The sequence below is a fragment of the Impatiens glandulifera genome, chromosome 7, assembly GCF_907164915.1.
Source record: "Impatiens glandulifera chromosome 7, dImpGla2.1, whole genome shotgun sequence".
In the NCBI taxonomy this organism is placed as follows: Eukaryota; Viridiplantae; Streptophyta; class Magnoliopsida; order Ericales; family Balsaminaceae; genus Impatiens; species Impatiens glandulifera.
Genome location: NC_061868.1, coordinates 49,420,928 through 49,436,286, shown reverse-complemented (window position 1 = coordinate 49,436,286; position 15,359 = coordinate 49,420,928). Strand labels below are relative to the sequence as shown.

The following is a 15,359-nucleotide window of genomic DNA, read 5'->3' as shown; positions in this document are numbered from 1 at the left end:
CCTATTAGGTATTATAGGCTTGACCTCAAAGAGTTTAATTAGTCACAAAGAGAAGGTTGGCATTGTTTGGTAGCAGTGTTTTTTTTTAAAAAAAAAAATTAAGAGAGAAAAAATTGAGTGATGATGATAATTTTGAGGAGGTAATGATTATTTTTAATAAAAAAATTTAAAAGGGATTGATATATATAAATAAGATAAAATTAAAAAATAATAATTTAAAATAAAAGATATTTTAATATTTTAGATAATGAGTTAATTGATTTAATCATTTGATAAAAGGGGAATGAAATAATGTTTGATTTGTATGAAATTTAAAACAAAATTCATATCGAAAAGTTGATGTTAACTTTGACCAAATTTTATAGTGGATTTATACATGTTAATTTTTGCGATCAATCATTTCAACTTATTAAACATTAAAATATGTTTTTGTTTTTCTTATATCCAACTTAATAGCTTATAAAAGGAATGAATTTATTGTGCCGTATTTGACATCTAAATCTATGGATATTAATGACTTAAGCAAATAATTTCTCTTTTAATTTTCTTTGATATTAATTCAAAAGATCATTCGCCACACAAAAAGGCCTTTGTCATTAGAATTTGGTTTTCTTATATCTGAAGATGACTAGGCCAGAAACAGATGAATGTCTATCACAAATTTTCTAGATTTTGTTACATATTGAAGTATAAATAAAATCTCCAAGACAAAGCTTAGTTTGGGTATTGCAGACAAGTCTCATTTGTCTTTTAGATCAACCTTTGCAGTCTGTTGCAAAACAAAACAAAACAAAACAAAAAATGTCTGCAAATCTATCACAAAATTATCTCTATCAAGTTCTTCTACTACTACTGATAGAAGCAATTTTGTGTTGGCTATGGATGAGAAAAGGGAACAAGTTAGTGGTAGCACCTTTGCCACCCGGTCCAAGAGGCCTCCCAATTGTGGGTTACCTCCCATTTCTTGGCAAAAACTTGCATCACGAATTCTCAAAACTGGCCGAAGAATATGGCCCCATCTACAAACTCTGGCTCGGGAGCAAACTCTGTATTGTGGTTAGCTCACCATCTCTGGCTAAACAAGTTTGCCGCGACTTAGATGTGGTCTTCTCCAACCGGGACCCAACAATCGCGGCTTTGACACTCACCCACAATGCTATGGACATTACTTGGTCCTCCTCAGGCCCTTATTGGAGAAACATTCGCAAACTATTTGTAAGAGAAATGCTACATTCTTATATTATATATTAGCTCAAAAATTAGTTTGACCAAGGTCAAGAACACAACTGAATCTACAATCATATGTGAGCAAATTTAAACATGATGATACTGTTCTTATGTGCTTAGGTATGGCTGCAATGTTATAATGTTGGTAATTTAAACATGAATTTTGGATTGATAATCCTGCTTTGTTAGTTAATTTTGATGTTGTTTTTAATATGGGGGGTTTGTAATGGTGTTAATAATTTAGGGAATGGTAATATGTTGGTGGTAATTAAGATTTGTTACATGAAAAAAATAATTATATGGAGTGCATTACAAAAAAAAAAAGTAAATTTTGTAGGTACTGAGAGACTTTTTTTTTTTTTAATTTTTAATCAATGTAAATTAAAAAAAAAAAAAAAAAGTAATTTAAGTACAATAATATAAAAAATAGAATTCAAAGTAGAAAAAATTTATTAAAAAATATATAATTAATTGGCTAGAGAGTAATCGAGAAAAACAATCCCAAATGAATTAACAATTTTTTTTGATCTAACATCTTACTTTGTACTGATAAATTCATGCCATTCATGGCTTCTGGACTGCCTAGTCCTACAATCTTTTAATTAAAAAAATTAATAAAAAAAATACATTATGTTTTAGTTAATATATATATTATTTTTAGGATATTATATTGGGCTGCTTTGTATATGTGTCTGTCCTAGTCTTATAATTTGTTGGGCTTATCATTCACGGTATATTTTGATTTTGATATTTAAATGTTATGATGTGTATGATCATTCACTATATATTTGATAAAATATTTTTTTTTAATTAAATAGTCTATACAAAATAATAGTGTTATAAATTTATATAAGATTTGCTATTTCATGCACCCAATCAAAAGTATTAACTAAATATAATAAGTATTTGCCATCGATCAAATAACCTCAAAGATGAGGTTATTTGATCTGATGGTAATATTATAATTTTTTTGCGCTCGTGGTTCTATATTTTTTTTTATACGATTTTGCCCTTGTCGCGAAACGCTAAGTGACTTAGCGTTTCGCGAAGTGGATTAGGGTTAGTATAAATACTCAAATATTTTCATTTTCTTAGTTTTCTTTCTCTCTCTTCTCCCGTTCTCTCCTTCACGGCGGCCAGCGGCGACGACGGACGGCGACGGACGGCGGCGGTTATCTATACAGATCTATACAGATTTACAAGATCTTCTAACATAATTCATTTATGTTTTTATCTATACAGATTTACAAGATTTATAACCCTAAATCTATTTTGTATGCAGGTTTTCGATTCTAGGGTTTAGGGTATGCAGATCTCCGATTCTAAGGATTTGAAGGTCGTCGAGGTAGATGTTCATTTCAGATCTGATAAACAGTTATGTTCATGTTTACATTTTCTTCATTTCAAAACCTTTTCATATTTCGTTCATATTTGGTTCATATTTGGTTCATATTTGTGGGTTCATATTTGTTATTTGGTTCATATTTGACCATTTCGTTAAGTGTGGTTCATTAATGGGTTTTGCATATAATCTTGGATCATATGAGTTCCGTTTTAGGGAAGATTCGCTAAGGACTTACCGTTTCGCTAAGTGCTTAGCGTTTCACTAAGTGCTTAGCGTTTTGCTAAGTGCTAAGCACTTAGCGAAACGGATCTTGTCTATCTTCATCACCGGTGAGACTGAGCTCAGGATTCCTAAAGGCTCCAGTTAGAGCCATGAATCCTTTGATGGTTGCAAAAGCCTTAGGTGGAAAGCTTACATGGTATGTATCATGTATGTATGTAATGTAAGAAAATAAGAGTATAATTGAAATTTGTTTGTTTGATTGATTGTAGTTTCGAGAGGGTATGCAGATCTCCGATTCTAAGGATTTGAAGGTCGTCGAGGTAGATGTTCATTTCAGATCTGATAAACAGTTATGTTCATGTTTACATTTTCTTCATTTCAAAACCTTTTCATATTTCGTTCATATTTGGTTCATATTTGGTTCATATTTGTTCATATTTGTGGGTTCATATTTGTTATTTGGTTCATATTTGACCATTTCGTTAAGTATGGTTCATTAATGGGTTTTGCATATAATCTTGGATCATATGAGTTCCGTTTCATCTTCCCGCTAAGGATTTACCGTAGTGCTTAGCGTTTCGCTAAGTGCTAAGCACTTAGCGAAACGGATCTTGTCTGTCTTCATCACCGGTGAGACTGAGCTCAGGATTCCTAAAGGCTCCAGTTAGAGCCATGAATCCTTTGATGGTTGCAAAAGCCTTAGGTGGAAAGCTTACGTGGTATGTATCATGTATGTATGTAATGTAAGAAAATAAGAGTATAATTGAAATTTGTTTGTTTGATTGATTGTAGTTTCGAGAGGGATTGGCTACGGAAAGATCTGAACGTGATTGGGTTTGGGTTGATCGGATGGTTAGCACCTTCCAGTTTTCTGGCGATCAACGGACTCTTTCCAGCATTGGGACTGAGCAATTAAAATATATTTCTGTTTCTTTCTAATATTAATATACATAAACAAGTAAACAAACAGGTTAGGCTGGTTACTTGACACTTGAGATTGTTCTTGGCATTGACTTTTGGACAAATTGGATTCAAGGGCAGGACTGAAGATTACTTCAGTAAATAAATAAATTAATTCTAATTAAGAAAATAATAATATGTAAAAAGTGAACTACTTTCTTTGGTATTTGTTAATGAATGTTTAAGCTGCTTTTGGTATTTGTTAATGAATGTTTAAGCTGATTTTGTTTCATTTCTTTCTATACCATTTCATTTATGCATCAAACTAAAACATAACCATTTCTCTACAAATGAACATTTGATTTATTCAAAAGTAAAAAAAAACAAACAAACATTTTCTATACCATTTCATTTATGCATCAAATTAAAACATAACCATAACAAACATTTTCTATACCATTTCATTTATGTATCAAATTAAAACATAACCATAACAAACATTTTCTATACCATTTCATTTATGTATCAAATTAAAACATAACCATTTCTCTACAAATGAGCATTTGATTTATGCAAAAGTAAAAAAAAAAAAAAAAACTATAAAAACACCATTTGTGGGAATTGAACCCACAACCACATGGTTAAAAGCCACGCACTCTACCAGCTGAGCTAAGACAACTCATGTTAAAATATTTAGCGAAACGATAAGTCCTTAGCGAAACGGTAAGTCCTTAGCGAAACGGGAAGTAAACCCTAAACAACAGTGATTCGAAGATGCATAAACCAAACATCAATAAACTTGAAATATCATAAGATAAACGTACCAAGTGGAACAGTGCTCGTGCTCGTCGTGAAACTCATTGTCGTTTCGCCGCCGATCGCCGCCGCCCAGTATAGAGAGAAGGAGGAGAAGAACGGGAAGAGAGAGAAGGAGAAGAAAAGAAATGAAAAAAAATGAGGGAAGTTATATTAAATAGTAAGGGTAATTTTGACATTTCACACATTTTCACTTCGCGAAACGCTAAGTGACTTAGCGTTTCGCGACAAGGGCAAAATCGTCCAAAAAAAATAAAATCACCACGAGCGCAATTAAATTATCAAATTACCACCAGGTCAAATAACCCAGTCTTTAAGGTCATTTCGTCAAATTTCCCATCTAAACGTGGACAATTATGTGGGTAAAAAAAAAAATAGATCTCATTTGTAACTATTTGTATTTGATTATCATGTTTTTCTTGTACTTTAAGGTAAAGTAAAATTGCAGACTTTAATTAGTGTGCCATCTACTTACCTAAAAGAGCATTTATTTCAGATGTTTCTTTTTCATTTTCACCTTTTTCTTTCTTGAAGCATTATCCACAAATATAGTTTATTATTATTTTTTATCATAACATTATAATATTCAAATAGTTTATTCTTATTTTATATAGTATAATTTTTTAACATTAACTTTAATTATAAATAATAATATTAATCCGATTCAAACTTAAAAAAAAAAACATATAGGGTCCAACTCAAACATAGAGCTTAATTATATCTTGACCAGGTATTATTATTAGTCCTGTTTGGAAATACTATATGAAATATTTCTATATAAATAAATTTATGAATTTATATCTATCTAAGTTTATATGTAGACAATCTATATTCAGATATAAAAGAGAAATAAAATGTATTTTCAAAATTCAAATGAGGCCTATATTACTAAATAAACGAAGGGTTTTAGAAATCTGATTAATAGAATCTGAAAATGTTGGAAAAGTTAACTAAAAAACTAACAATTTATGGCTTCATTTCATTTCCATTTAACTCCACTATGAAAAAGGAAAAATAATAATAATATAACGAATAAAAAACTCTAGGATGGGTTCTTCCATTTTTTAAAATTAGAGCTTAATTGTAAGAGGAAAATAGTACTGTTATAGACCTGAAATTTTGATCATCCTAGTTCTTTGAAATTGTTAATTTCAACCCATTAAATTAAATTACAAGAATTCATAAACATCAAATAAAATAACTTGAAAAACTAAAAAAAATACAAAATACAAAGAAGTGATAATCGAAAAGACCAATCACTTCCTAAAGTTGTCAAATAAAAAAATCCAACACTAATAGAGCTTTCGCACATAAAAAAAAATAGTAGCACAAAATTCACAAAATCATATTTTTTTCAAACTACAAAATAATCGAAATAAGAAAAAATAAAATACATCCATCAACATATTATCAAACTTTATTTTTTTTGTTAACCCTAAACCCTAAAGTTTATTTTTTTTAGTACATAATTAATCAAAATAAAAAAATATCATATCCTATAAGTCATATCAATTCAATTTTTTCTACAATTACCAATGAAATCAAGCATCATTCAACCGAATATCAAAAATCTAGACAACCTGAAAATTAAATTAGTAACTTTTAATATGTTAGACATTAATTCTCTCTTAAATTATCCTAATGTAAAATTTTTATCTAATAGATTAAATATATCACATATATATATATATATATAATATATTTATTTGTATATCCCTATTATTTAATAATACAAGTTTATTTTTTTTTAAATAAAGGGTAATAATGTTAATTAGATAGCTTAGGGTAATGTTTATAATAGAATTAACCATACCATATAAGCAAACAAATAGAGGAAAAATCCAAAGGAGATTTGCCAGGCAAAAATAAATCTCATTTTGACTTACACATATATATTTACCTTAAAAAAATGTAAAAATGATTTATTAGCAATGTATATATGGGACCTTCAATTAAAAATTAAGAAATAATTGGTTTTAAAAAGAAAATAATTAATTAATCAACAAAATAAAACCGACGACTGAATTTAATATTGAAGAAATGGTTCCTTTTTCCAGTAAATATTGTGAAGGAAAGAATCATCAGATAGAAAGAAAGAAAGAAGATGTTGCTTTGCTTTCTTCGCTCAAGTATTGCAGAATCATCAAAGTGAGAGGTGAGAGAATTCGCATGGCCATTTGATCGATTGTTTCTGCATTTCATATTAAGGAAGAGGGCCGAGAGAGATTCAGAGAGATATCTTCGATTTTCACGGAAATATAACAACAAAGAAAGGAAAGGAAAGGAAAGGGTTTTAATTGGGTTTTGATCGAACCCACCAAATACCACCCACGATGACTCAGTATAAACCGGTACCTTCCCATCTCGACGTTCCATCGATCGCCGGAAAATTCAAGCCGGAGAAATCACAGCCTTACATTCATCGTCTCCGTTTCCAAGCATCTCTAAACAGACTCACTATTTGGTCCCTTTGTTTCCTCACCCTCATTATCCTCGTCTTCCTCCTATCCCCATCTTCTCTACCCACCTCCTCCGTCGATTCCACTCGCCACAGCATCCAGACTACAAATTGGGGTGGACCCGCCTGGGAGCGCCGCGTTCGCTCATCTGCTCGCGTACGTTCACGCTCCGGTCTTACTGTGCTCGTCACCGGTGCAGCCGGCTTTGTTGGTAGTCACGTCTCCATTTCCCTTAAACAGCGCGGCGATGGCGTCGTGGGACTCGACAATTTCAATAGCTACTACGACGTTGGACTGAAGAAGTCTCGTCGGAACCTTCTTAATCGCTCTGGTGTTTTCATAGTTGAAGGTGACATTAACGATCATCTCCTTCTGCAGAAGCTATTCGATGTTGTCGCATTTACGCATGTGATGCATCTGGCGGCTCAGGCTGGTGTGAGGTACGCAATGCAGAACCCAAATTCGTATATTCATAGTAACGTTGCTGGATTCGTTACTCTTCTTGATGTATGTAAATCTGCAAATCCACAACCAGCAATTGTTTGGGCTTCTTCGAGCTCGGTATATGGATTAAACTCGAAGGTACCCTTTTCGGAGAAGGATCGAACTGACCACCCAGCCAGCTTATATGCTGCGACGAAGAAGGCTGCTGAAGGAATTGCTCATTCGTACAATCATATTTATGGTCTTTCAATTACTGGTTTGAGGTTCTTCACAGTTTATGGGCCATGGGGGAGGCCAGACATGGCTTACTTCTTCTTCACTAGGGATATATTAAAGGGGAAAGCAATTACAATCTTTGAAGGTTCAAATCATCAAACAGTTGCAAGAGATTTTACATACATTGATGATGTAGTGAAGGGTTGTTTGGCAGCTGTTGACACATCAAAGAAGAGCACTGGAAGTGGTGGGAAGAAGAAGGGTGCTGCACAATTGAGAATCTTCAATCTGGGTAACACATCGCCTGTGCCCGTGAGCAATCTTGTTAGCATACTGGAGAAGCTTCTGAAAGTGAAGGCTAGAAAGAAGTTCATGGCTTTGCCAAGGAATGGGGATGTACCATTCACACATGCAAACATAAGCTTGGCAGAAATAGAACTTGGATATAAGCCTACTACTGATTTAGAAGGGGGATTGAAGAAGTTTGTGAAATGGTATCTGAGTTACTACAAGAAAAAAAGTGCCTGGTGAATTTCTTGTCCTTTTTGTTGTTTTGTTTTTCGATGTTTCTTCTGCAGATACAGCAACATGCATGATCTAATCCAGATTGTGTTTTTATTGAACCACTCAGTTTCTTTCTTCTAGTGTTTTTGTATGGTGGTCATCATGCAGGGAGGGAGGGAGGGAGGAAGGAAGTAGTATGCTATCACCCATTTGATTACTTCTTTTTTTTCTGCAAATAATCTTGTTTGTCTTTGACATATAGATGTAGGCGGTCTCTGTTTTAGAGCGCAGTCGTCTTATTTTCCTAGCTTATAGACACTATCTGCATATTCCTGCTGGAATGATTCTGTCTTGACTGACTGACTTGGAATTATATAGACCAACTTCCTTTCCTTCCTATTTCCTTTGTTGTATGTTTTTGAGTATATATATATATATATATGAAGCTCTACTGATTACATAAATATATTTGTCATGTTTGATTGTGTTCAAGACTTGTGTGTCGTCTTTATTCAATATCTGAAATATAGAGAATGATTTCCATCTGTCTGTCTGGATTAGAAGTTGGTTTTCATCAATCTTTGATCTTAGATTGAATCGACGTGGTTAGGCGTTTTCTCTAGAAAGTATCAGAAGAGAAGAGGTGTTTTCCTTGACCTAGAGAATTCCATATCATATTTGCTTGCATGTTTATCACCAATTCTCCTTTTTCCTTGGTTCATCCAGGTTTTCATTTTCCGTTTGTTATATGTTTTGGGCATGTTCTTGAACAACATTGCCCGATTTTCATTCCGTCGTCCTTGATAATCTCAAATTTAGGTTTTGAATCATGACAGCAATGTCTTTCCATAACTGACTTTTGATTTGGAGCAAAAACAAGCTTGTTATTAACTACTACTGAAAATTACTAAAATGACAGTTTTGTTTGTCACACTTATTCAAATCATTTCATTGCCTGAAATGTTCATCAAGATTATCTTTTGCATGTCATGACAATCCAAAGAGGGAATTTGGGCATTTGAATAGAATAACACATACAGTAAAAAAAAGTTGTTCAAATATCCGATCAGAATATTCCTCTTTTCTTGGAAATTCTAACTAAAACGCTTACTTATGTTGTTTGGTCTTTTTGTTTTGAAAACAGAGTATTTTGTTACCATCACCACAAACAATTGAAAGATTTGTTGCATTGATAATGAATAACTTAAAAAGTAACAAGAGTTAAGTAAAATTGAATTGATAATCAAATAAAAATATTATTTTGATTAAATTAAAATAAGCCTTCATCAAAGGTCCTAAGTTTATAATTCAGAAATATAGATAAACAAACAATTAGAAGCTAAAGAGGTTTTGAATAATAATAATAATAATAATCTTATTAATTATATTTACGAAAAAGTTACACATTGGAAGTAGAAATGATAAAGAAATAGTTACTGCGCGCGCGCGCAGTAAATATTAACTAAGATGATGAGTCGGATTAGTGAGAGAAAGACAGGTCACGTGTGGGTAACCAGGCAGGCACGTGTGATCTCTTCTTCTCTACGGCGCGCTCGCCATTGGAGTCGTCGAGGTTGCAGGTTACAGTTACACTCTAGAGAGAGAGAGAAATAATTGAACAGCCTGGAAGATCCTGCTTGATCAAGCTATCTGGAGAGAGAAAGGGCCATTTTGAATGGATCAATGAGAAGTCAAATTGTTGATGAGTTCGTTTTGGCTGTCATCTGAAATCAACGATGAGAGGCGTCTTCTCGGCGCCTGGTGATTTCATCTACTTTAAGTCTCAGGTCCCGCTTCACAAGATCCCAGTAAGTTAATGCTATTGCTATTGCTGTTTCTGTATCTATCTACTTCTTGTTCTGATCTTGTTGAATTTATAATATTTTATAGATCGGCACAAAGCAGTGGCGTTATTATGACTTTGGTCCAAAACTTGTGCCTCCGCTTATCTGTCTTCCTAGCATTGCCGGAACTGCTGAGGTTTACTACAAGCAGATCATGTCATTGTCTACAAAGGTACTCTCATATATTCTGAATTAGTAGAATGTGCACCACATCACAAACGCAAATATGAAAATTGACTTCTTTTTCTTATTTTAAATATCAGGGATACCGAATCATATCGGTTGATATTCCACGTGTCTGGGACCATCATGAGTGGATTCAAGCATTTGAGAAGTTTCTTGATGCCATTGATGTCCATCATGTAATATTACTGTTATTTACATGTGCATCAATATTACAGCTTCCAATATCATGTCATTTGCAAGGAAACAGTTTTATTTTTCATTCCTCTGACATAAATTTTGTGTGTTTATCTTCATAAAAGTTCAAGGTACATGTCATATACCAGCTTAAATCTAACAGGTACATCTTTATGGTACATCACTTGGAGGATTCCTAGCACAACTCTTTGCACAGCATCGTCCTCGTCGAGTTAGGTCATTGATCCTCTCAAATTCATTCTTGGAGACACAAAGTTTCTCAACTGCAATGCCTTGGGCTCCAATGTACGGTTCTATAATTATATTTTATGTCGATCTTCCTAGTTACTTATGTGCCTTCTATATTGTCTTGATCACTTTTATTACCTATTCAACTTAAGTTTTTGTATTCTGTAGATGAATTTTCCGCAGTTAAAAGAAATTTCATTTATTGGTGAGATGGTCGATCAAAGTTAATATGTAGTTAACTGAAGTACTGCCACCTGATTGAAATTCAAGATGCTATTGGTGAATTGAGAAAACAAAAGCTTCAATTTGCATAGTAGAAACCATAGGAGAAAGCCCCTAGTTACTTATACTGGAAAACAAGTATTTATGGTTCGTATAAGTAATATAGTAAGTTGCTATGAGAAGGAGGGTTGCATTTTCTATGGAAGTAATAAAGAGATTATTATAGGTATTACTGTATAATATTTCCATCTGTCCTTTGCTGCAAGAGAAGTGCTATGTTGGTGACATACAAACTATGATACCTTTGTGAAATTAGGTCTGACTTCCCATAGATAGGAGAGGTTATTGGCTTACCTAGATATGGATGTGCTTTTAATCAAAAGACTCTTGATTTTGAAGGTAGATGTGAATATTTATTAGGCTGTTCCTTTGAAACACCATTTGGGGTATCAAAATATTCTGAAGTAAACACTTTTTACTTTAATGCTTCAATCGTATTATTATCATTAATGCCTAGTAGTTTTCTTGGGCCTTGTAGTAAAATTTATCTTTTCCACTATGTTGAATGCTTAAGAGCTAACCTGGTCACTTCAAATTCTATATTGGAGCTTAGGTACTAACTTTGTTAATTTTGTCTCAGTGTTGGATGGAGCCCTTCCTTTTTGCTGAAGAGATATGTCCTTACAGGAATCCGAGATGGGCCTCATGAACCATTCATTGCTGATTCTGTGGATTTTGTTGTTGCCCAGGTTATAAGTCTCAATGACCTAGGAGAATCACTAAAGATGTTTGGTCCCTTCTTTTATTTTTATTTGAAAATAAAGATTAAATAGTCCACTGAACTTGCTTGAAAAGCTGGAATAGCCCACTAAACTTACAAAAAAGAATGTTCAAGTAACCCATGAATATAATAGCTATGGGTTTCTCTTATCTGTTTTCTAAGTTCGTTTAGCATTCGATTTTGCAGGTAGAAACTTTATCGAAGGATGATTTGGCAGCCAGATTGACCTTAACCACTAATTCAGCTTCGGTTGGATCACTGCTGCTTACAGATTCTAACATCACAATCATTGACGTATGTGATAAAACCATCTGTTGTGTGAAATTTTATGATCCTGATGTCTAAATGCATAGTACTGGGCTGGAAATATTTAAAAAAATACCTCGATTATAAGTAGATCGACTTGACAGTATAGGATGCATATGCTAGTTGGATATACTGAAATTTGATTCGGCTCTTAAATACATGTATTTGTCAAAGCACATTTTGTTAATTCTTGCAGCCTTATGCTAATATGCATAGATAGACATAGACAACCCTTTTTTAGAGACATTAGCTTCTTAGTTTAATACTCTTATTAATTGAGCTACCCAAGCATGAAAATTTTATACTGAATTGTGGAGTAAATTTTCATGTATATCTCTCCAATTATCCATCACCAGATTTATAGCTTAAATATTATTATTTTAGAAAAAGTGAGTCTCTTTTCCAATAAGTCACGACCCACGAAGATCATATGTGCCATTGGCCAACTCGTGACACAAATTGCCACAAGTTCTTTAGAATAAGACTACAGAGAGTAATTAAACATCAAAACTCACAAAGCTAGAGAGAAGAACAAGAAATTATCAAGACAGTATATGCTAAAGTCAATGTTGTTCTTAGTGCTTAAATTCGTCTTCCCTCGTATCATAGTTCACATCACTATGAAGTTTATGTCTTTCTGGATTTATTTTCCTTTGCTTTCTTCTTCTTTCCACTTTTCTCGATATTCTCAATAGCCTTCTCAATTTTATCTATCACTGTCTCGTTTGCATCACTATATTTCCAGCTTAATTATTATTATTATTATATGAAAAGTAGAAGCTGTTGGTGCGTAATTCTCATACTTATTATGTTGGTGTTGGGTTATGAAGACGAATGACTACTGCGCAATTCCTCAAAAACTGAAAGACGAGGTGATTGAAAGATACCCGGGAGCAAGAAGAGCAGAGTTGAAGAGTGGAGGTGACTTCCCATTTCTTTCGCGACCAGACGAAGTGAATCTCCATCTTCAGGTAAATAAACACGTTTCCCATTTGAGCAGGATTTTCCTTAAAATTATTAATTAATTAATAATCTCTGTTATATTTATGAGCGACAGCTGCACCTGAGACGTGTGGGTGTGGAAGCTCGGCCAGATTTGGTACATGGCAAATCAAAAGATGGTAGGGATGGAAATTCTAGCAAACAAAACCGGGATGAAAGAGATGAAGACGAGTCTTCTTCCAAAGAGAATAACGCAGACAGCTCTGGAGGAGTCCCTCCAAAGAGCAACCACCCTTCATCTTCATCATCATCGTCATCACCAGCTCTGCCTCCAGATGATGCTGGTGTTGATTCAGCAGAAAATAGAGATGAACAGCTCACGATGAACAACAGTAGTAGATTCCAACTGGTAAATACTTTGCCTCAAGTTTGTGTTGGAGTTGTCTACTACTACTACTTATACTATTATCTATCTATTTTCATCCTATACAGAAGCCTCGTCAATTATCAACTTCTGTTGGACATATAATCAATTTGTGTAGATTTTTATCCCCTTGATTTTCGTAAACATTAATTTCCATTAGCTTATTAGCTGCTACATGATGTTGTACAAGTATATTTTTGCCTTTGAGTGTAATCTTTCTCGTTGGTTTCGTTCGTCTCTAAATTGAACTCTCATTGTACAAGTTTTGACATCAATATATGTGAAAGTTTTATGCTAAATTAAAATTTGTACACCAGTTGTAGAAGCATAGAAATGTTCTCTAAAAACAAGCTAAATATAAGTGCATAGAGGAGAGTAGGAATTCAAGAAATCTTGTATCATTTTTGGATTGAAACAACTTACAGAGCAAATTAGAGCAAGAGTCTCTTTCCAGGACTTGAGGGGTCTACTCTTGACCAGGTTGGCCAGATCAGAAAGAATCTATGATCGGAAATATATTCAAAAACATTTACAGGACAGTTAATGATACCTGCCGTATATGAGTTCTTTCGAATTTATCCTATCTTCGTGGATTAGCATCTCGAGATTCTTTGATGGGCATAAAGTGCACCAATACTTATTCGGAGGACAAAGGATTTCTCGAAGCTTATAATAAGTGAGATTTTGACACATTCCTACATTATTTGATTGAGATTATTGAATTTCTCATCATATATAATATATATATATATAATAACTTTCTTCAAACAAACAGAACCTCAAGTTCATAGAAAATCACATTATTTTTCAACTCAGTTTCAATATGTAGTACATTTTGTTGGGTTTTGTAATTAATTCTGGTTGGCATTTTAAGGAATTGCATTATTCGGATTGAAATCCCATCATTTATTGTTGCCTGTTGGTCTGCAAAACTTCATAACAATTGAGTTTTTGTGAACTATATCACGGGTTCATCCCCTTTAGGCTATAGCTCATACAAGATATTTGTTTGATTCTTACTAAAAACTAAAAAGCCGTGACTTAGAAGAAACTAAAAAAATGCATAACTTAGAAGGTAAGTACACAAGTGAGATATTTAATTAATATTTATTTTTTAAATATTTAATTAATGATCAATTTTGAAAGATAAATATATTATTCAAATATTAATTTACAACATAAATTAAATAAATATATTCATAAATTTATTATATTTTTTTTCATGATCAAGTCTCACACAAATGAACCAATATTTTTATTAATATTTTATAAATGTCTTTAAATAAATACATTATTGTTCTAAAGAGAGCCACTAAGAGATTTGTTCTAAGTTTTCTTTAAAAAAAAAAAAAGAACAAATTTCATTACAACAACAATATACAATATATAGATATTCAATTCTTAAAAAAGGTACTAAATTGAAGAAGGGCAACAAGGTACACTAACAACCAAAAAAAAAAATTGGAAGCAAACAAAATTAGTCTATGAAAAATCTATCTTTTTTATAATAACTTGATAGACTTCAATTAATCCCTAAAAAAAGTTAAACAAATCTCATATTAATGATCTTTTAAAACATCATAGTATATTTGAACTGATATGATTCTAATTATTTGTCTGCTAAAATATGATATGAAAAATAAAGTAAAGCAAAACACTATTCTGTAATAACTGGTCATGTCATATAGAGTAATTTTATTCACTGTCTATCTCCTGGTAATGAAAAATTTATATATAGTTGTTTTTCCCTGTCTTTCTTTAATTTGTTATTTTTCACATCACATGTATGAAAGATTTATTTTTGAATCTTGATGACTCAATTTCCAACCGTTTAAGTGTAATCTTTCTCGTTGGTTTCGTCTCTTAATTGAACTCTCGCATCTCGCATACAGACAGACAGACAATTGCCGGCTAAGCAAGGTTGGTTGGTATATCATATTTTTAGACAAACATGCCATGAAACAAAATAATAACTACTACCCATCTAGAAGAAGAATAATTACTTTGTTAGGGGGCAGTAAGTTGTTAAATAACTTCAATAAATTAGTTTTTTTACATCTACTTTATAAAGTAGATTTTGTAATACTTACTTCAATCA

General features: G+C 32.8%; 3 protein-coding genes across 3 annotated transcripts; all 3 read left to right on the top strand.

Annotated features, from left to right (window-relative positions):
• The first annotated feature begins 801 nt into the window (after positions 1 to 801).
• LOC124910140 (flavonoid 3'-monooxygenase CYP75B137-like) lies at positions 802 to 3,710 on the top strand. The gene is made up of 3 exons (XM_047450756.1): positions 802 to 1,215; positions 3,064 to 3,143; positions 3,587 to 3,710. Exons 1-3 carry the CDS (start codon positions 802 to 804, stop codon positions 3,708 to 3,710), a joined length of 618 nt encoding a protein of 205 aa, XP_047306712.1.
• A 2,876-nt stretch (positions 3,711 to 6,586) lies between these two features.
• Positions 6,587 to 8,542, top strand: LOC124945925 (UDP-glucuronate 4-epimerase 2-like). The gene has a single exon (XM_047486452.1). It carries the CDS (start codon positions 6,844 to 6,846, stop codon positions 8,158 to 8,160), a length of 1,317 nt encoding a protein of 438 aa, XP_047342408.1. The 5' UTR covers positions 6,587 to 6,843; the 3' UTR covers positions 8,161 to 8,542.
• A 1,154-nt stretch (positions 8,543 to 9,696) lies between these two features.
• LOC124910822 (maspardin) lies at positions 9,697 to 13,482 on the top strand. Its single transcript, XM_047451506.1, has 8 exons — positions 9,697 to 9,941; positions 10,024 to 10,149; positions 10,241 to 10,339; positions 10,501 to 10,643; positions 11,449 to 11,557; positions 11,776 to 11,883; positions 12,726 to 12,866; positions 12,953 to 13,482. The coding sequence occupies exons 1-8, from the start codon at positions 9,870 to 9,872 to the stop codon at positions 13,364 to 13,366; spliced, it is 1,212 nt and encodes a 403-aa protein (XP_047307462.1). The 5' UTR covers positions 9,697 to 9,869; the 3' UTR covers positions 13,367 to 13,482.
• The last annotated feature ends 1,877 nt before the right edge of the window (positions 13,483 to 15,359 follow it).

Excerpts from the sequence above, each read along its gene's own strand:
- LOC124910140 (XM_047450756.1), top strand. The coding sequence starts at position 802 with ATGTCTGCAAATCTATCACAAAATTATCTCTATCAAGTTCTTCTACTA. Across the intron at positions 1,216-3,063 it reads GAAACATTCGCAAACTATTT|TTTCGAGAGGGTATGCAGAT; the intron begins GTAAGAGAAATG and ends GATTGATTGTAG. Across the intron at positions 3,144-3,586 it reads CATTTCAGATCTGATAAACA|TTTCGAGAGGGATTGGCTAC; the intron begins GTTATGTTCATG and ends GATTGATTGTAG.
- LOC124945925 (XM_047486452.1), top strand. The coding sequence starts at position 6,844 with ATGACTCAGTATAAACCGGTACCTTCCCATCTCGACGTTCCATCGATC.
- LOC124910822 (XM_047451506.1), top strand. The coding sequence starts at position 9,870 with ATGAGAGGCGTCTTCTCGGCGCCTGGTGATTTCATCTACTTTAAGTCT. Across the intron at positions 10,150-10,240 it reads TCATGTCATTGTCTACAAAG|GGATACCGAATCATATCGGT; the intron begins GTACTCTCATAT and ends TTTAAATATCAG. Across the intron at positions 12,867-12,952 it reads AAGTGAATCTCCATCTTCAG|CTGCACCTGAGACGTGTGGG; the intron begins GTAAATAAACAC and ends TATGAGCGACAG.